Here is a 21,038-nt window from a genome sequence, read left to right on the forward strand (position 1 = left end):
GCTAGTCTGCATACTGTCATTTTGATACAATCAGTTTTCTCAGCTGTATATGTAGCAGAGCTCAGAATGCGGAGCCCTCTATAACGCTGCCCACACCTCTGTATGGCAGCTTTCTGTGTACAGTGGTGGGGGCTGGGTTACATAGAGCAGTTGGCTAGGAAGCACAAGACCCCTCATCCTGTAGTGATAATCTTCTGCTGATTTTATTGAAACAACAGCATATATTCTAATAAGTGACACATCGCTAGAATCAAGCTCTCAGTCCCTACATCATGCTGATGTCAGATTACATAGCAAAAACCTGCTGACAAATTCCCTTTAATAGACACACACAAGTAAGTCAATGATTGAAATTTACCTTTTAAATGTATCAAATACACCAGAATCATCAAAATTTATGGCATCAGGATGTCCTGGAGGTAGACATAGATCACCGATGTGCATCTCATAGCAGGGAATGCCATGCTGAACCACTGTTAGACTTGGGTAAAATGACGACCAGCCTGGAAATAAAACAGAGTTATGTTACTTTTCTGGTCTATACTCCAAAAAAGACTCAGCTTTAAAAATTATTTTGAGGGTCACTTACCCATCCTGAAATCTTACAAGGCTCCCATTACCTGCTTCTTCAGCAGCATTACTACCATAGGGTGGTTTCATTACCAATTATCTTAAAGGGACTGTGTGGGGTCTTAACAGGAATTGTAGACCAACATAACCAATAGCGACCTGTTAAATGCCCTCCTGTTACAGCGCTGATGTCCCTGTGGTCCCCGCCAGTCTTTGTTTTTCTGCAGTGACTAAGATCACATGGATGATGTGTCTTTCCATGAGGCCTCCGCCATGATGCTAGTATGTACAACATGACACTGCTTAAAGGGAAGCTATTATCAGAAAGAGATTTCTTGTTTAAATCACATTTTTGTGTTAAGTGTATTTAAAAACAAAGGCAATTTCTTTATATAGTTTGTATTAAAAAAAAAAAAAATTTTGAAACTTTGCTTTTTTTTTTCTTCACACTAACTTCCAGTAGTTTAATGAAAGAACACATGTACATAACCACAATGGTTGTTCCGACCCTGTCTTTTGTATTGAAGTGTCTAATGAGCATGTGCAAAGGTCATTGTGAAGATGGTGAGGTGGGGCGAGGTCAGCCGTGTCATCACCTATTGTGAGTGATTGGTGGATGCGGTGTTATCAGCCTTATATAGAGGTGTTACCTGGCATTGTAATCCAGCCTGTGATAATATGGAACCTTGTTGTAAACTTTTTCTGAAAGGGCCAGACATACGAGTCTAAAAATGCCTCAAGTAACATTAGTAATCGTGTAATTACTAATTGTGTTTCTTGATATTCATTATAACATAAAAAAATTGGCAAAATTGTTTTTAAATAAATACATGTAACACAAAAACCTGATTTAAACAATAAGTCATTTTCTGATTATGGCTTCCATTTAAGCCAATGACTGGCTGCAGCGGTCACATCGATGTACAGCATGTCCTTGTGGGAAGTAAACAAAGACTGCCAAGGAACCTTGCATTGGTGGGGTATTTATCAGGTGTGTTAGTCTTTTATTTCATCACATTGTCTGTGGGGAAAATCGAACATCAGGCAAACAGTCTGCATGAAGAAAACAGCAGTGTGCACTACTTTGGCCTGACTTAACAGAGCAGACCAGTGCATGTAAATAACAGATAGCTCCAGCAGTCGTCCGACATGCGGAGAAACACACGGAGCTAGTCATATCTGTAATTTGCAGAATTGACTAGCCCATCCTACAAGGACTAGGATGCAGTGCACACATAGAAGCAGGTCAGCAGGACACAGTAGGGTTTTGAGTGGCAGGGGATCACAACTGCCATACGTGAAGTGCCAACAATAATGAGTGATTCATAGTGGCCTTACCTTTATTTTTTACATAGAATGGGTGATCCAGTTTGCACTCAGCGGTAAGCAAGCCTTCTTGTGTGCCGGGGTCAAATGTCAGCTGGAGAACAGAGTCGCCACAAGACACACTCTCTTCATGAGAAATCAATTTCAGACCGTCTGATCCATAACCCTAGAAATTATACAATATGGCACGTCATGAAAGAAAACGCCACTGTGCTGGAGAATTTATCTATTATGTCCACAGCCTGGACAAAGGACAGAACAACCACATATAACGGGAACATTTTACAGTCAAACTAAAAAAATAGTATAAGGATGGCTATGTGCAAGCACAAGTGACATCTACAAGGGCACAGTACCTTCTGGGAGCCGACGCTGGCACCATGCTCAGATCTACAGCGCACACTTTTGGAGAAGTCTTCCACATCTTGCCATACTTTCTTGCGTCCTTTATGAAAACACAGACGTGTTCCTGAATAAGATTCAAGAGGAGAAAATTGTCAGGCTCCTGCAGAATGAAGAACGCCATGAAGGCTATATATAGACAGGGCCACCTGGGGAGATATTCTGGTACTGCTATTTCACATTCATTATGACCCCATGCTGGTGATGTTCTCATTGGGCTAAGTACAGCAAAATGGAGGCAGCGATGGTTCAATCAAGCGGTAGTTGTACTTGATAGTGATTACTTGATTGTCTAGTGCATCTCTCCAAATAATTACACTTGGCATATGTGCACATAATGGGCTGATTAGTCTAATTGGCAGCTAAGGGCTGAATTTTACATATACTATAGTCCAAGTGCTCTGTTGGTGAGGATTGGCTGATGGTAGGACAAGTCACCTACAGGCCGCTGCAGAATCACAGACGTCATGGTGGTTTCTTATCTGCAATGGTTAACAGCTAGGAATCCACACATTTCGTTCACCTCTCCAAATCATATTCTAGTCAGTTATCCTTATTATAGCGTAAAAACTATAAAACGTCGTAGAAGCAAACAACGTGTTCCATGACCACCACCAAAAAGAGAAACTAATGTAAATGCTGCTTAAACGGAACCTGTCACCTCGGAAAATGCTATTTACCTGCAGATATGGGATTAAAGTGCAGACAAATAGTGCTACACTGTTACCCAGCCGCTGTACGGAAAGTGCAGCTAACTTATCTCCTTCCGGGAGCCACCAGCTTTCAGTCATGGGTGCGGCTACTAAATTGTGAGTGGCAACTGTAAGCATGCCCTGCACTTTTACAGCTCGCTCTGCAGCATGTATGTGCCCAGCAAGCTGTCAATCAAACAAAGTGCCGTGGCGTGTTCACACTCACAATATAGTGAGCCGTGCCGGGAGCAGTGACTGTAGCCGCTCTATGCACACCTCCATGACTGAAAGTCAGTGGCAACCTGAAGGAAATAAGGACATTTTCTCCAGCAGTCGTACTTTCAGTAAGGCGGTCGGGCAGCATTGTAATGCTATTTATACCTGCAGATATAGGATTAAGTTTCAGGTATAATATTTTCTGAGGCTACAGGATCCCTTTAGTAAGTAGATGCTCTGTGAATATATTTCTATAAAAAAATATAGGACTCTAATAATTGTTTAGGTGGGCAGGATATGATATAAAACACTGTACAAAAGCGCCCAGGTACAGAATGACACAATGCTATAAGAAGCTGCCTGTAAATGGCCACACAATGTCTAAACAAGTAACCAATGTTCCCTCATCACAACCTAGCACATTTTTTGCTTTGTGTCATTACTCACCTTTTAAAAAACAGTGCCAAATCGTATGAGGCCATGAATGACACCAGCCTAAATCATCATCATCCGAAAATGAGGACATGCAGAAAATGCCAGATTCTGACTCACTGTTGGCCTGAAATAAGTAATATTAATAATTTCATATTAAAGGCAGGTTAGGTTGATATTAAATTATATTACTTAAACAATAAGTGAGACAGGTACCAAGTCACATTGGTGCCACCATCATTACACTATATTCTAACGGGGTTCTCATTTCGGTTTCTTCCATCTAGATAGTATGTCTGTATAGATTAGTTATGTCATGCTTTATATGACAGGGACAATATTACAAATTATTTTTTTCACATCCTTCTCTTTATTCTCACTCAGTGTATGCTGGTGACCCAGCCTATTCTGTGATGCCCTTTTACCACTAAGGCTTTGCATTTTACAGCATGCACTCCATAGTAGAATGGCTTTTGTTATGTTTAAGAAAAATATGTTTTTGGAAAAGTACCTATGCGAAATATGAAGAGGGGACACTTTCCTGGTAACAAATATACTTAGAGTTGTTGTCCAGCCATAAAACAAAAAAAATCTGATAACAGCTCAGGACTAGTGATGAGCACAAGTGTTCCTTACTCGAGTTTGCCTAGGGGGCTTGCTTATGCACAGAGTATCGCGGGTGCTCGAGTGACGTGTTCGAGTCCCTGCGGCCACATGTTTTGCAGCTGTTAGACAGTCACAAAACATGCGGGGATTGTCTGTCAGGAAATCCCTGCATGTTTTGTGGCTGTAACAGACGTGAAACATGCGGCCACGGGGACGCGAGCATGTCACTCGAGCACCCGCGATACTCTGTGCATATCTGAGCACCCTAGGCAAACTCAAGTAACGAGCACTTGCACTCAACACTACTCAGGACGTTACAAGATGTCACACACTTAACCAGACCATATTACTAGAAGAGACAACTCACTCGCTCGTGTCTTACTGGTGCTTCTTTCCAATGACTTTTGGATACATTTGGCTCATCATCTGTGGATACTGGTGGAGGCCGGGCATAGGAATGTAAACTTTTGCTGGTAGCTATTATGTGAACAGGTGATGATCTACAATAAGGAACCAACCACATAACTCAAGTCAAGCAAGGACTTACAAAATCGATCAAATATAAATTAGCTAAATTGCAGAAACTGCATTTCTAACATTAAATCTATGTAGTCCAAGAGTATTGTCTAAAACCTAATTTCCTGTTTGAGAAGTGTATTACTGGAGTACCCTCTTAGGGTGAAGGAGCCAGCAGGTCTTTTTGTTTTTAGTACACTAGGAGTGATCTACTATGAAGGCCCTGTGAAGACATGGGGTCTTCCGTGGGCGTACTACCACTCAGACAGCACAGGGTAATGGTAAAACAGTGTGGCACTACTTTATTGAACCACAAAACAGGACAAACAGATAGAATAGTCCCAGAATAGTCCCAGAAAATACCCAAGATTGTACAACATTACACAGTCCTCACCCTTCTGGGATAGAACAGCTGTGACTTTGAGACTTCCAAGGCCAACTACCTCAACCAATGGCCCCCCGCTTCTGGCAGGCCCCCACAGAGAGAAGGTAGCAGCAAGCTTAGGAAGCTGACAGTCCATCGAGGTACAAGGCCAGGAAACCCGAGGCTCCCACCCTGACCTCTCCAAGAGTTTCCATGGGGCCAGATGACTGGAGGGTCCCAATCTGGCTTCTCCAAATGTCTCCATGGGTTCCAGGCAACCGGAGGGTCCCACCTGATAACCCCAAACATATCCATGGGGCCAGGTGACTTCATCGTCCCAACCTGGTCTCCCCAAATGTATCCATGGGCTCTCTGATGGTCAATGGAGCAGATCCATATCTTTCCAGTCAGGGCCATATATCCTGATATATGTAACAATCATATGTCCCCATACATCGACTTGACTATATTGTGACTCATTATGTACAGAAATCAGCCCATGTAAACCTGCCTTTACAGGTCTTTGAACTGAAACCAAGATTTTCCTTCATTGTTACTCCCATTAATAAGATTTTGTACATATACATTTAGGTAGTAAACCATTTATTGGAGAAATTAAGAAAAGGATTACTAAAAGTTAAACTTTCCCTTGTGTTAACCACTCACAAAGAGAAAATTTGATAGAATCCCAATTATTAAATATCCCATTCATCTAGGGTTTTATATTGATTATGGGTACTTTTAGATGCTTGGTAGAATGGACAAGACTGAATAAAGGCCTTACCTATTATAGAATGAACATTGCATTAAAGGGCTTTGTGGACTTGTGGCGATATTGGCCAGCTCCGTTAACCAGTTCATTCCGTTTCCGCATGAATAGGCACTTTCTGACATATTTGAGGTATTTTGACTCCATGAAGGCACTGAATATTCCTGATGTGATACATTTGCCTCAAGATGGAAAATGTCTGGTGAAGATGTGGAGTCTGTGTGAACCGCCTGTAGTTCTGGAAGGTCATCTATAAAGAAGTCAAAGTTTAGCTTAAAGCACAAGCACAAACCTATATAGTCATTATAGAAAAATATCAACTCCCCACAAATGAAAAATTTTATTTGACTAACTCAAACTCTTTTATTAAGCATACCTTGTGATGAAATGTCTAATTACAAAGTTTCATTAAAAGTTTAGCTAACCTGAAACGCTGAATATTAGCATCTGATTAACTCTACACATCATCTAGTCATAAGGCATGCCCAGTAGGCCAAACAGTAGTCTCATTGGGTGTAAGATGCAATTATCGGGCACTAAATGAGTAATGTGTGTGGAGCACAGGCGCTCTATAAAGTGGCAAACAGCCAAAAGATTTCTGGGGCATTTAATGTCTGAATCAACTTCAATGAGTAAAAAAAGCACCATAAAAACAAAGCATTTCTAAAGTGCATTTACTATAAGATTAGTTCAGTGAATACTTTAGTCTAGATTTAACCCAGCACAAAGGGAATCTGCCACATGCAGCCAGGTATGTTTTTCTCTGAAACACTACAGCGTTTGAGAAAACATAGTCTGAAGATCTGTCAAGGGATTATAGGAATAGATTTGAACAGTCTGCCCAGTTATAGTTGAATGACAGGTCTCTCGCTATGGACACACAGGAAAAGACCTGTCAATCACCTGGAGTGGTGCAGGGAGAAGCCCCTGGAATAATCTGCTCTTTCCTTATAGTCCCTCATGTTCAAATAAGATTACCTCTGAAATGCAGGAGCAATTCAGAGAAAAACATACCTGGCTGCAATCCAGCAATGAGGCTCTGATTCACGCTGCCCGTGGTTTGGGAATGTATATAGTGACAGGTTCACTTTTAAGTCGAAATATGTGAAAGGCGGTCGATCATTTTGGACACACACTTTTCTTTCATTGATCCCCAATGACAGGCTGATTAGGGGGTTCCATTGCTAGGACCCACACAACCTACTGTTAACAGCTGAGAAACATTCAATGCTCGTTTCTTGCACAGCAAAGTGAACATTACAATGTATATCCCATATCCAAGTACTCAGCCGTCCATTGATGCAAGTGGAAACTCTGATGAGTAAGTTAAATACTTAGATGTCAGGAGAAGAGTAATCTATCCTGGGAAATCATGACAACATATGTTCTATAAGCAATCTGGAAACTTCAATGACTCATATCACACACAGCTTTCTAATAAAGACCATATTCATACATAGGAAACCCCATACCAAGTTCCATGTGGTCATCAGAAGACTCGTATCCTGGAGAAGACGGGAGCCGTTCATCACACTTTAGCACTTCCAGGGATTCATTCATGGCTGTAGGCCTGTTGTCCATTACCAACTGGATTTTCTGTACAGTATTGGGCATGTCCTTAGTCTTTACTTCCCACACCATATTATAGCACTTAAACTAAAAAAGAGCATAGACAAGGAAACAGAAGCGTTAACCGGATGTACTTTATTCATGTGAAGTACAAATGATTCCATTACATTAGCACAGATGTATACAGCTTTCATATACATGGGCAGCACGGTGGCTCAGTGGTTAGCACTGCAGCCTTGCAGCGCTGGGATCCTGGGTTCAAATCCCACCAAGGACAATATCTGCAAGGAGTTTGTATGTTCTCCCTGTGTTGGTGTTGGTTTCCTCCAGGTTCTCCGGTTTCCTCCCACACTCCAAAGACATACTGATAGGGAATGTAGATTGTGAGCCCCAATGGGGACAGTGCCCATAATGTCTGTAAAGTGCTGTGGAATTAATGGTGTGATATAAGTGAGTAAAATAAATAAATATTCTATATTGTATCTTCCCTGGCGGTTCCTTATAAAGAAGTACCCACAACAGTATGCCACACATCCGGAAGAATAGACATGCTCACAGGTCATGTAGACGAAGTCTGACAGTAAAGGGCGGCTGTCATGTTTGGGACATGCAGTATTACAAGCTATTACGGGTTGGCTCCACAATGAGGATATTTATAGACAATGTATTCAGACATTGTGATGCCACTCCCTCCATAACACCGCCACGGAGAGTCATATTACCCACCACCCTAAACACAGGGAAGACGGCAGCACAGCTCCTGTGTCCATCACACCACGGGGATTTTTCATCTACTAGAAGTGAATAACCAAGGTTACTCCTCAATGACAGCATGCAGAGACGTCAGAAACCAAATGAAATTGATATCGATAGAGATTGGAAATGTTCATTAGATAATGAATAACCTTTGGTTGCTGAAACCACGATACTCCTTCCATGAGTTAGCAGGTTCTGGGCATGAGCTGCTGATTTCAGGAGAGAAAAGGATGTGACTATTCACTTAGAAGGGTTCTAATGCTCGGCCTTTCTACGAAGACTATTTATAACAGCCAGACATTTTTTAGATTTGGCATATAACAGTGTAACATACATACATACATTATATATAAATATATATATATATATGTGTATGTACAGTGGTGGCCAAAAGTATTGGGACCCCTGCAATTCTGTCAGATAATACTCAGTTTCTTCCTGAAAATGATTGCAATCACAAATTCTTTGGTATTTTTATCTTCATTTAATTTGCTTGCAAGGAAAAAACACAAAAGAGAATGAAGCAAAAATCAAATCATTGATCATTTCACACAAAACTCCAAAAATGGGGCAGACAAAAGTATTGGCACCCTCAGCCTAATACTTGGTTGCACAACCTTTAGGCAAAATAACTGCGAACAACCGCTTCCGGTAACCATCAATGAGTTTCTTACAATGCTCTGCTGGAATTGCAGACCATTCTTCTTTGGCAAACTGCTCCAGGTCCCTGATATTTGAAGGGTGCCTTCTCCAAACTGCCATTTTGAGATCTCTCCACAGGTGTTCTATGGGATTCAGGTCTGGACTCATTGCTGGCCACCTTAGAAGTCTCCAGTGCTTTCTCTAAAACCATTTTATAGCGCTTTTGGAAGTGTGTTTTGGGTCATTGTCCTGCTGGAAGACCCATGACCTCTGAGGGAGACCCAGCTTTCTCACACTGGGCCCTACATTATGCTGCAAAATTTGTTGGCAGTCTTCAGACTTCATAATGCCAGGCACACGGTCAAGCAGTCCAGTGCCAGAGGCAGCAAAGCAACCCCAAAACATCAGGGAACCTCCGCCATGTTTGACTGTAGGGACCGTGTTCTTTTCTTTGAATGCCTCTTTTTTTTTTCCTGTACACCCTATGTTGATGGTTTTTCCTAAAAAGCTCGACTTTTGTCTCATCTGACCAGAGAACATTCTTCCAAAACGTTTTAGGCTTTCTAAGGTAAGTTTTGGCAAACTCCAGCCTGGCTTTTTTATGTCTCGGGGTAAGAAGTGGGGTCTTCCTGGGTATCCTACCATACAGTCCCTTTTCATTCAGACGCCGACGGATAGTACGGGTTGACACTGTTGTACCCTCGGACTGCAGGGCAGCTTGAACTTGTTTGGATGTTAGTCGAGGTTCTTTATCCACCATCCGCACAATCTTGCGTTGAAATCTCTCGTCAATTTTTCTTTTCCGTCCACATCTAGGGAGGTTAGCCACAGTGCCATGGGCTTTAAACTTCTTGATGACACTGCGCATGGAAGACACAGGAACATTCAGGTCTTTGGAGATGGACTTGTAGCCTTGAGATTGCTCATGCTTCCTCACAATTTGGTTTCTCAAGTCCTCAAACAGTTCTTTGGTCTTCTTTCTTTTCTCCATGCTCAATGTGGTACACACAAGGACACAGGACAGAGGTTGAGTCAACTTTAATCCATGTTAACTGGCTGCAAGTGTGATTTAGTTATTGCCAACACCTGTTAGGTGCCACAGGTAAGTTACAGGTGCTGTTAATTACACGAATTAGAGAAGCATCACATGATTTTTCAAATAGTGTCAATACTTTTGTCCATCCCCTTTTTTAGGTTTGGTGTGGAATTATATCCAATTTGGCTTTAGGACAATTATTTTTGCGTTTTTTCATTGAAGACAAATTAAATGAAGATAATAATACCAAAGAATTTGTGATTGCAATCATTTTCAGGAAGAAACTGAGTATTATCTGACAGAATTGCAGGGGTGCCAATACTTTTGGCCACCACTGTATCTGTCGTTGTTCATAAGCGATCATCATTTCATCATTGCTGACAGTTTGCAGTTTGGCTGTCATTGTGGGGGTGAAGTTGAATTTCTTAATAAAAGTTTACAGAGCACATGTTACATATACCAGACCAGGAATACAAAGTCAGTTTCCCACTTTTATGTGATTGATAGAGGTAGAGGCTTACATGTAGTAACCACGATGTGTTGCAGTACAGGTATGGACCAGCCATGTGGTCTCCTGCCCTGCACCTAATAGGATTTTTTTTTACACTTACAAAATGCTTTTAAACATTTACCGTATCAAAAATAATTTTTGCAGTTACGTTTCATTAACCATTTTGCGCCGTTCGGCTTTTACAGACTCTGTGTCCCTACATATAGTTTTTCAATTTGGCCTGTGGTTGTAAATCACCTGAGAGGAGCTCATAAAAAGACGAGAGTTACAAACTCCCCGCCAGACCGCTGTTCATGGTGTGCTGACTGATGAATTCTCAGTTACCTTATTCTGCAGCCAGTGCAACACATGCCTTATAGAAGGCAAACACATTTTAAATGAAACTTAATTGCAAAAAATTATTTTTAGCTCCAACCACATGCATTTTGTCCAATAATGTATTTTGTCCCTGCAGGTGGACAACTCCTTTAACAGCCTCATAGGCACATACAAGGCTGTGTTAAATTCGGCTGAGGAGACCCGCGGCTGATCCGTACCTGGACCGCGACATGGATGTTTGTATCTGGCCTAATTCTGGGTTCCACATTCAGGCTCTTTGAGGCAGTTTGAAGCAAAAGCCAGAAACAGATCATAAATGGAAGACATCTGCAAATAAATGACAGATTTCTCTTTATGAATCCACTATTGGGTTTGGCCCCAACAACTGCAACAAAACCCCTGAAATCTTACTGAAAGAAAATGTAGACCGTAAAAAAGAAAAATGTAATATTGCCTGTAGAAGTCGCATCTACATTCAACTTGTGACGGGCTGCACAAATAGGAGTGACTTCTTTGCACTCACTTTCCTTTACTAAGCCCAGAGACAAGATTTAGTGATAGCATCAACTGTTACAGACAATACAAGGCTGGGGCAATCATCCTCACCCTACAGGCCCCTAAACTACATATAGGTTGGGCTTAAAACTACTGTAAAAATACACAACTTCTGCAAATGTAATGTTTCCTTGCCAGTAGCTACACCTAGTGGTTCATTTTCATTATTACATGTTGAGGTTTTTAATCCCCAAGACAAGTTTGGATTAATGCTATCCAGTTGCCATAAAATTCATTAAATGGCTGATTGTTCCTGCACATAATTGAGCTTCATGTAACGATATAATGAACCTCATTTATACGGCAAGCTTGAAAGTAGAAAACTCACGTGTGATTAAAGGGTTAAAGGGCGTAGTCACCGTACAGTTCTCATGCAGTCATTTATATTACTAGACTTTCACATCACTTAACTCTTATATTAATTAAATGCTAAGCTGGTCAGTAATGACAATAAAATAATATTTTGTTCTAAAAACAAACACTTTATCTGTCCATGGAAAATATCTGGTCCTCCAGGTCTTCTCCACCATCCAGATCCAGCCTGGATGGCACGTCTTATGATCTACATGCGAATCATTTGGCCTAGATATAATAGTCTTTATAATGTGGTGGTAATATAGCTGACTCCGGTCACAAAGCCATTGTACAGCTCAATGTATGAGTTTGTTATTCTGCTGGGATTTGTAATTATTCGTTGTGGATCATGCCACAACATTACAAAATGTGACCTACCCCATCGTGTGAGTGAACCATTGGCTAATGTCTGCTCTTCCCAAAGCTTTACCTGACCCCAAGATTGGAAAAGAATTGAACAATACAATTATTTGTTTGATTTTTGTTTTCAAGGCAGGGAATGCATGGAGATAAAAAAATAAAGTAAACTTGTCCATTTAAACCCGTGATGCTTCGCCCTGGTGTCCTTTTACTTCCCTACAGCTTAACACATGCCATCTAACCACATGACCGCTGCTGCCAATCACTCAGTGGTGTTGTCCCATACATTCAATCTAAGAACGGCAATATATTATTGGTGCCCACTCCCAGTAGGAGGATATTGAAGCCATGGAAACTCCAAAAAGTGTTAGTACAAATGAAAAACGTATTGTTATATCACAGACATTTAGGACATCTTTATATGTTCAGACTAGTAATACTTAAAGGGACTCTGTTAGCACAGGATAACTAATGAAACCAAGTACAGGCACTCAGTGCATCATGGCAGGGCAAATCACTTTCATACACCTTCTCATCTGCTTGTTTCCATCTATCCTACCCTTTTCTGGCTCCATGAAGCCAGAGCTGTCAATCAAAGAAGGGGATAGATGGAAAACAAGCAGATGGGAAGGTGTATATAAATGATTGGCCACACCTTGAAGCACCGAGCGCCTGTACTTGGTTTCAACACTCATCTTGTGCTGACAGACTCCTTTACGGGATTCTCCACCTCTCTTTGAAGACCTGTCAGATGGAAGGGATCTTTTTGAAATAAAGGTCATTTATACTCAGTGTACATAGCACCTGAGCCGATGGTAAGGGATATAAACAGTGGGCATACTCTGGATAGATGCCTAGGCATTCAGCCAAGATAAGGAACCAATCCAAAAAATAAAGATAGAATATTTTTTACATTGGCCCTGTGTATAGGAAAGTCCAGTCTGCTGCACTTTCCACCCAAACACAATCGTTTAGCCCCTGTCTGGTGACTGGGGCAATGTTGAAGTATAGGTCGGTAGTTTTTCCAGCATATACTTTCAAACTAAGCGCACAGCCACAATCTGCAGTTGTTGTGATGTTTATGCTGGAATTAGCTGTGGGTTTTCCTTCAATATATAGGCATCGCTGCTAGGGACAGTGAATGGCTCCAGCAGTCACAGGAGTTAACATGCTAACAGCAGCGAGGGACTGAGAAAAAAACAACATATCTTCGACAACCCCTTAATAATTACAAGACATTTTGTATATTATTGCATCAAAGAATATGTTTTGTGCCATTTGGAGTTTGTGTAATGACAGGTCTGGACATGAAAGATCCACCTGGAGAACCTTAGGAGCCAACAACATAACAATAGTCAGCTCAGACTGTCAGCACTAGAACGGGTTGTGCGAGATGAAGAGGAACGTCTGCTCAGCTTCTGCCATCAGCCCCATTCACATCCACTTCATGTGTAACGTGCCTACATATTGGATTATCCACATGCTAATGTCCCCACCTGAGTGACCGCTATAAGACAGGCTTCTTCCCTGACGCGATGCCAAGTGGCCATAACAACCACAGCAGCACTTTATAATGGTCCCAGCCAAACCCCCTGCTGATCAGATGTCAATGGCATTGCCTGCAGCTATACATGAGGGGTAACTTTCTTACCCCCTTAAAGGGAATCTGTCAGTAGTATCCGCCCTCCTAAGAAGTCTACATTGGCATGTAGGTAATAGGAAGCTGAATAAAATGACACCTTGGTATCTGTGATCCGATGAATGGTTCCTGAGAAATCCACATTTTTAACATGTAAATGAGCTATTAAGATCTATGGGCCGGACATAGATCTCCACAAGAATCTGCAGCCAGAGCTTATTTAAAATTAAAGTGAATATTGCCAGTGTGAGACATGTAGATCAAGAGAGCAGACTGTCAGTCATTACATGTCTCACACTAGTAATGCCCATTTTCATTTAAAATAAGCTCTGGATGCAGATTCTCAGGGAGATCCGTGTCCGGCCCATAGATGTGAATAGCTTATTTTATATTAAGAAAAAAACGTGGATTTCTCTGGAATAAGACATCAGATCATAGACATCGAGGTGTCATTTTATTCAGCTTCCAATGACCTCTGTGCTCGTGTAGATGGAATAGAAGGATTGACCCTACTGACATATTCCCTTTAAAGAGAACTGGTCATCTGAGTTCTTCTTAATCAATGAATGCAATGATAGTACACTGCTCAAAAAAATAAAGGGAACACTTAAACAACAGAATATAACTCCAAGTAAATCAAACTTCTGTGAAATCAAACTGTCCACTTAGGAATCAACACTGATTGACAATCCATTTCACATGCTGTTGTGCAAATGGAATAGACAATAGATGGAAATTATTGGCAATTATCAAGACACCCTCAATAAAGGAGTGGTTCTGCAGATGGGGACCACAGACCAAATCTCAGTACCAATGCTTTCTGGCTGATGTTTTGGTCACTTTTGAATGTTGGTTGTGCTTTCACACTTGTGGTAGCAAGAGACGGACTCTGCAACCCACAGAAGTTGGTCAGGTAGTGCAGCTCATCCAGGATGGCACTTCAATGCGAGCTGTGGCAAGGTTTGCTGTGTCTGTCAGCGTAGAGTCTAGAGCCTGGAGGCACTAACAGGAGACAAGCCAGTACACCAGGAGACATGGAGGGGGCCGTAGGAGGGCAACAACCCAGCAGCAGGACCGCTACCTCAACTTTTGTGCAAGGAGGAACAGGAGGAGCACTGCCAGAGCCCTGCAAAATGACCTCCAGCAGGCCACAAATGTGCATGTGTCTGCACAAACGGTTAGAAACAGACTCCATGAGGGTGGTATGAGGGCCAGATGTCCACAGATGGGGGTCCACAGCCCAACACCGTGCAGGACGCTTGGCATTTGCCACAGAACACCAGGATGGGCAAAGTCGCCACTGGCGCCCTGTGCTCTTCACAGATGAAAGCTGGTTCACACTAAGCACATGTGACAGATGTGAAAGAGTCTGGAGACGCCGTGGAGAGCGATCTGCTGCCTGCAACATCCTTCAGCATGGCAGGTTTGGCAGTGGGTCAGTAATGGTGTGGGGGTGGCATTTCTTTGGAGGACCGCACAGCCCTCCATGTGCTCGCCAGAGGTAGCCTGACTGCCATTAGGTACCGAGATGAGATCCTCAGACCCCTTGTGAGACCATATGCTGGTGCAGTTGGCCCTGGGTTCCTCCTAATGCAGGACAATGCCAGACCTCATGTGGCTGGAGTGTGTCAGCAGTTCCTGCAAGATGAAGGCATTGAAGCTATGGACTGGCCCGCCCGTTCCCCAGACCTGAATCCGATTGAGCACATCTGGGACATCATGTCTCGCTCCATCCACCAACGTCACGTTGCACCACAGACTGTCCAGGAGTTGGCGGATGCTTTAGTCCAGGTCTGGGAGGAGATCCCACAGGAGACCATCCGCAACCTCTTCAGGAGCATGCCCAGGCGTTGTAGAGAGGTCATACAGGCACGTGGAGGCCACACACAATACTGAGCCGCATTTTGACTTGTCTTAAGGACATTACATCAAAGTTGGATCAGCCTGTAGTGTGTTTTTCCACTTTAATTTTGGGGGTGACTCCAAATCCAGGCCTCCACTGGTTAATACATTTGATTTCCATTGATGATTTTTGTGTTATTTTGTTGTCAGCACATTCAACGAGAATATTTCATTCATTCAGATCTAGGAGGTGTTGAGTGTTCCCTTTATTTTTTTGAGCAGTGTACAATGCAATGAAATACATTATTAATCGTGCCCATCTGTAAATCAGCAGTTTGGGAGAAAATGTATTCATGACTGCTCCACGCTGCTCTGTACCAGTCATCTGGGTGGAGCTGCCTCAGAGAACAGGCCATCTAATAAGTGTACAGAGCAGCACTCCGCACTGACATACGTTTATTTTCTCCCTGCCAGCTGATTTACACATGTTTTAAAAGATCTTATTACACATTGCCCCATCATGGCATTATTGAATAAGGCTACAATTTACTGTAGTTTTGCCTCACTTCATAACGACCGTCAGAACTAGCTTTTACTGACAGTTATATCTGGTATGATTGAGTTGTACAGTTTTTTTTAAAGCGCAACTGTCGATTTTATCCAATAATAATGAAGAGCAGGTGATTTGAATAATCTTTCAAATATGCCTTATAAATGAAATCCGAAAGAAAACCTTCTAAAAATATGTCCCCCTAAGCCATTTCTTTAGAAAATCCATATTCAGTTCCACACACACTGAACATGGCCTCTAAGGGTGGGGGTGAAACCTATACAGTGCACGCTCCTGGCTGAATCCCATGTACCGTATGTCAGTGCATTAGCAGATCACCTCACATAGCTTACAGCTCATGTACTGTTAGTCGTTGGCAAAGCTCCGCTGTGTTCAGTGACATCGGCACTTCTCAGTGTATAGCACAGACACACAGGGCAATCAGCTGACCGGGCAGAAGGAGCTCTCCTCTGTGCTCAGTGACATCGGGCATTGCTCAGTGTATAACACAGACACACAGGGCAATCAGCTGACAGGGCAGAAGGAGCTCAGTAACATCGGCAGTTCCCCTCAGTGTTTGCCAGACAGCTCGTCTGCCCTGTCAGATGGTTCCTATTGGCTCAGTGACATCAGCACTTCTCAATATAAAGCACAGACACACAGGACAATCAGCTGACAGGGCAGAAAGATTTCCTTTGTGCTCAGTGACATCGGCACTTCGGTGTTATTCGGTCAGCTGCTGGCTCCTGAGCTGCCTGTGAGTAATGAAAATTCCAGCAAATGTGCCTCAGGACGATCAATAACACTGAGAAGTGCCGATGTCACTGAGTGCACAAGAGCTGTGTGCTGACAGAGCTGGTGCACTGAGGTAACCTGCTGATGCACTGACATACAGTGCATGAGATTTAGCCAGGAGAGCGCACTGTGTAGGCTCTGCCCTCATTCTTAGTGGCCGTATTCAGTAACTCTGGCACTGAAGCCAAATTTGCTTCAGAAACAGAATAGGGGGACGTCTTCAAGGTTTTCTTTTGGATTTCATTCATAAAATATATTTGAAAGATTGTTAAAATCGCTTGCTCTACATTATTTATTAAAAATAAAAACAACAGTCACGCTTTAAGCTATTACTCCAGTCTACCTTTTTTTATGCCATCCATTAAAGGGATTGGTCAATTTCTCTTATTAGTGCAGCTTTCCTCACACTGGACCAGCACTTATGTCCATACAATGGCTGCTGGTGGAGGAGCATGTGACCAGACCAGTCCATCATCCTCCTCCAATAGTAAAAACACATCACAGGGAAAAGCTGCTTTTCTATTGGAGGAGGATGATGGACTGGTCTGGTCACATGCTCCTCCACCAGCAGCCATTGTATGGACAGAAGTGCTGGTCCAGTGTGAGGAAAGCTGCACTAACAAGAGAAAGTGCCCAAACCCTGTAAAGAAAAAACTATCTTTGTTATATGTGTTTATACATTTAATGAAAAAAAAAGTGTTTAGCTTGTACAAATGAATAACATGAGTAATTATTGGGGCATACCCCTACAGCTAATATTGCTAAACAGCCCTGAGGGCCAAATTTAGGCTCAAACTTCGCTGTCAGCATGAACCCCTTCAACTGTGAATTGCAGTATCAGGAATAAAACAGAGGAAGCCCATTCCTGTTTCCAATGCACAATGTGAGGTGATCCAGCATGGCACTACTTATTTTCATTAAGTCTCTATTATCAGGGCTTAAGATACTTCTATCGTTGTTTATCTATTAGAAATAATTGTGACATTCCCCTTCTGCTTGTACTCAAAGTTAAGCAAAAACCTTTGCAGGACCCTGGTCCAGTGGCCATCAGACCAAAGCCATGCGCACCTCCTCCTACCTGCGGTCAGCCCCAACACTTCTCTAGATAAGTAGGCCTGGTGGCATCATTGCAGCACAACATTCGGATGACATACCGCCCACGTACAAAGAGGCACCAGGAATGCCAGAAGGTAGGCAGAAGTTCTCAGAGCACTGGTATGGTGTCCACAGACCTGCGATGTGACCGCGGGACCAGGGTCCTGCTAATCATTTTGCTTTAGTATTCAACCATCCCCTTGTTATATCCATTTTCCAAAAATAACAGGAAATCGCAGCCATTACAGGGGCTGTCACCACTGCAGCAATCACATGCCAGCCCGACAAGGAGAGGACTCATGAAGACTGTCATTGAGCTCCAGCAGTTTTAGAAGGGGAATCAGTAATGTATTATATTACACCTTGTTGTAAGGTTTTTAGAAAACGATTCAGGGGTCAACAGCCATATAAAGAGGGATTTTATATAATATGGATTTAATAAATTGCAATCTGAAAAGTTGCAGCCAAAATGCTCCATACTGTGCAGTTAGAGGACCTTCACCAGATTTTACATGTTGAACTGAATACAAGGTGTAATAGGTGTTGCAGAGCAGAATAAAACTATTTTTTTATTTTTCCTCTCTATTGCAGAGATATGAATTAGTGATCAATAGACTTGGCACCTAAACAGGTTTTTTTTTTAGTCCAAATGGGCATTACCCATTACTTTTGCCTCTTTCGGACACTGACCAATCATAAGCAGGTAGCAACACTGAGGAAAGAAGAACATCCCCTCCCCCCCCCCCCTCAAAATAACTTAGGACAGGCTCAGTGTGAGACATGTACTAACAGTCTGCCCTTGTCACTGCAGAGTGATGATGTGCTGGAACCCAGCAGACTAACAGAGCGTTCACCTCCAACAGTCAGTGTGGGGGGAGTCGCATTCTAGTAGCCCCCCTCTCATAATGTTGCCAGCTGTGCCAATTATAAGCAGGCATCCATATACAATGAGAAAAACGAACATGCCCCCACTATAGCGTAGCACATGCTGTGTGTGAGACATAACAGTCTGCTCACTGCAGAGTGATCACCGGTGCCACCAAGATTAACAGCTTTCTGCTCCAGCAGTTAGTGTGGGGGGAGGGGCGGTACAGCAGAATGGCAGCACTACATTCGCTTTGGCAATGCTAATAAACTGCATTTGAATTTGAGAGGAAAGCTACTAGAAGTGTTTATAATGAGACTTAGGAGAAATCACTGAAATAGGTGAAAAAATAAAAACAGGAACATTTTTTTAAAAAGCCACTACCAATCTAAATCACTTACATCATCAAAAAAAAAAGTGTCTGATATATAAAATGGTTAATGAAATGGGACAGGATGTAAAATGTATTCCAGCAGTCCTTTGTGGCTACAAAACAAATATATATATATTTATTAAAGGATGTGAAAAACCAATACATATGTTTCATATTTTCCCAGTTATTAGCAAAAAAAAAAAATGAAAGCAAAACATATGCCCCACCTACCCCAAAAAAGATGCAAGATACAAATGAGAGTATTTTTCACAGCGTTTTAAACCACATGTACAAAAAAAAACACGCTAAAATATGCCTGATCAGGAATGGGTAGAAATGACCTGGCCTAACTTTTCAAAATGGTTGCCCACAAGTATTTTCTTAAATGCATGTTATTGGGACTTAAAATCATTTATTTATGCAATTGCGCTTTATAAAAAAAAAATAATTGTGCAAAGTTTTACTTTTCCAGGCTCCATTCACCTTTGATGTGGTCTGTGGTCATCAATCAGCTGAGAGGAGCTCAGATTAAGAAGTTACAAACTTCCCATCTGCCCTTCATAGTGAGCTGAGGAAACAAGACCCTTCACGGCGAAGAGGAAAACCCCTACCAGCTCCCCTGGTCACGTGAGCGCCCTGTTTATAACCTGGCCGCGCATGCGCACAAGCCTCCTCCATTCATTCACTGGAAAACAGCGCTGTCAGTGAGAGGCAGCGCCAGTATAACGCCGCCGCCGCCAGCACAAGGGGATCATTCCTGTGTCAGCCGCTTCCACACAATTGTATAACACACACTAACAACTGTTATATAAGCGAACCCCTGACAAGCCCCTGCACAGCGCCCCCTATGGCAGAAGTGCGCACTACAGCTCACAGGCCATTGAAAGGCAAAAAATGGCTAAAACCAGTGTATTCGGAGACGGCGGCCATGAGCCCGGCCAGCACCGCAGGCTGCACACACACAGGGGGAGACAGCAGGGACCGGCGCAGGCTCCGGGGATGAATGAGCCGCCAGCTGTGAGGAGAGCACGTCTGTGTGGAGGAGTCGGACCGCCGCACACAGCCGTACACCGGGCGGCCCGACACTGCCGGAAATGAATGAACTTTCCCAGCCAGAGACCACAACACTGACAAAAACAATGAACGTCACAGGCTGCGCCTCCAGCGCCCCCCTCCGGCCGCCTGCCCTGTCCCCGGTCTCCTCAGCGCCCCCCTGCGGTGTGCACAGCCCGGCCCCCGCCAGCCGCCAGGTGTCATGCCCCCCACTCCACTGTCAACACAAACTTTCTTTCTCTACTTACCAAACCCGTCGCCATTACCTAATCGCTACCCCCATAAAATGCCTTGGGGGGGCAGGCGCTACACGAGAACTCGAACTCCCATTGGTTGCTCAGTAAATCAATCAAGCAGATTACACTTCTTATTGGTGAAAAGTTATGCCTGTCAGTGATTGGTTACCAGTGTGACGGAGAAGACGTCCATTCATTGGCCGAGCTGCGTGACAGTCACCTGCACTCTCGTCATGGGATTGGCTCGCTTAGGAATGTTTTGTCATGTTGATCAGAGTTTTCGGGCCTCGGGGCTCATGGGGATTGTAGTCTGTTTATGGCTCCACATGTATATGTTCATGAAGAGCGAGAACTACATGTCCCACAATGCATTGCGGGCGAGGTTACTGATTGTAAACAAGAGTCACTGGGACACGTGTATAAGATTGTGCTTGTTATGATTCTAAGAATGAGCTGGAAGAGGGCGCTGCTTGTACATTGCTTCATAGTTTCCACTGTCACTAAGCGAGGGAATAACAGCTGTCACTGTGCTGCCATCAGCTTAAAGCTGTAGCCCATGGACAGACAGAGGTGGATTCAAGGCGTTTACACCAATT

The 21,038-nt window shown here is 43.0% G+C and overlaps 1 protein-coding gene across 1 annotated transcript in view; it reads right to left on the bottom strand.

The window, feature by feature from the left end:
* The window catches only part of HBP1 (HMG-box transcription factor 1), a 30,354-nt gene extending 9,806 nt beyond the window's left edge, over positions 1 to 20,548 (bottom strand). Inside the window, exons 1-8 of the mRNA XM_073652212.1 lie at positions 20,455 to 20,548; positions 7,366 to 7,549; positions 5,909 to 6,143; positions 4,612 to 4,744; positions 3,654 to 3,765; positions 2,253 to 2,365; positions 1,909 to 2,062; positions 359 to 503 (exon numbers count right to left, since the gene is read on the bottom strand). Of these exons, the coding sequence (XP_073508313.1) occupies positions 359 to 503; positions 1,909 to 2,062; positions 2,253 to 2,365; positions 3,654 to 3,765; positions 4,612 to 4,744; positions 5,909 to 6,143; positions 7,366 to 7,549; positions 20,455 to 20,469 (1,091 nt within the window). The 5' untranslated portion in view covers positions 20,470 to 20,548. The remainder of the gene's footprint in view (positions 1 to 358; positions 504 to 1,908; positions 2,063 to 2,252; positions 2,366 to 3,653; positions 3,766 to 4,611; positions 4,745 to 5,908; positions 6,144 to 7,365; positions 7,550 to 20,454) is intronic.
* Positions 20,549 to 21,038: the final 490 nt, after the last annotated feature.

Source organism: Phyllobates terribilis, unplaced genomic scaffold, assembly GCF_046119375.1.
Source record: "Phyllobates terribilis strain yellow unplaced genomic scaffold, ASM4611937v1 Scaffold_11__3_contigs__length_659146591, whole genome shotgun sequence".
NCBI classification, from domain to species: domain Eukaryota; kingdom Metazoa; phylum Chordata; class Amphibia; order Anura; family Dendrobatidae; genus Phyllobates; species Phyllobates terribilis.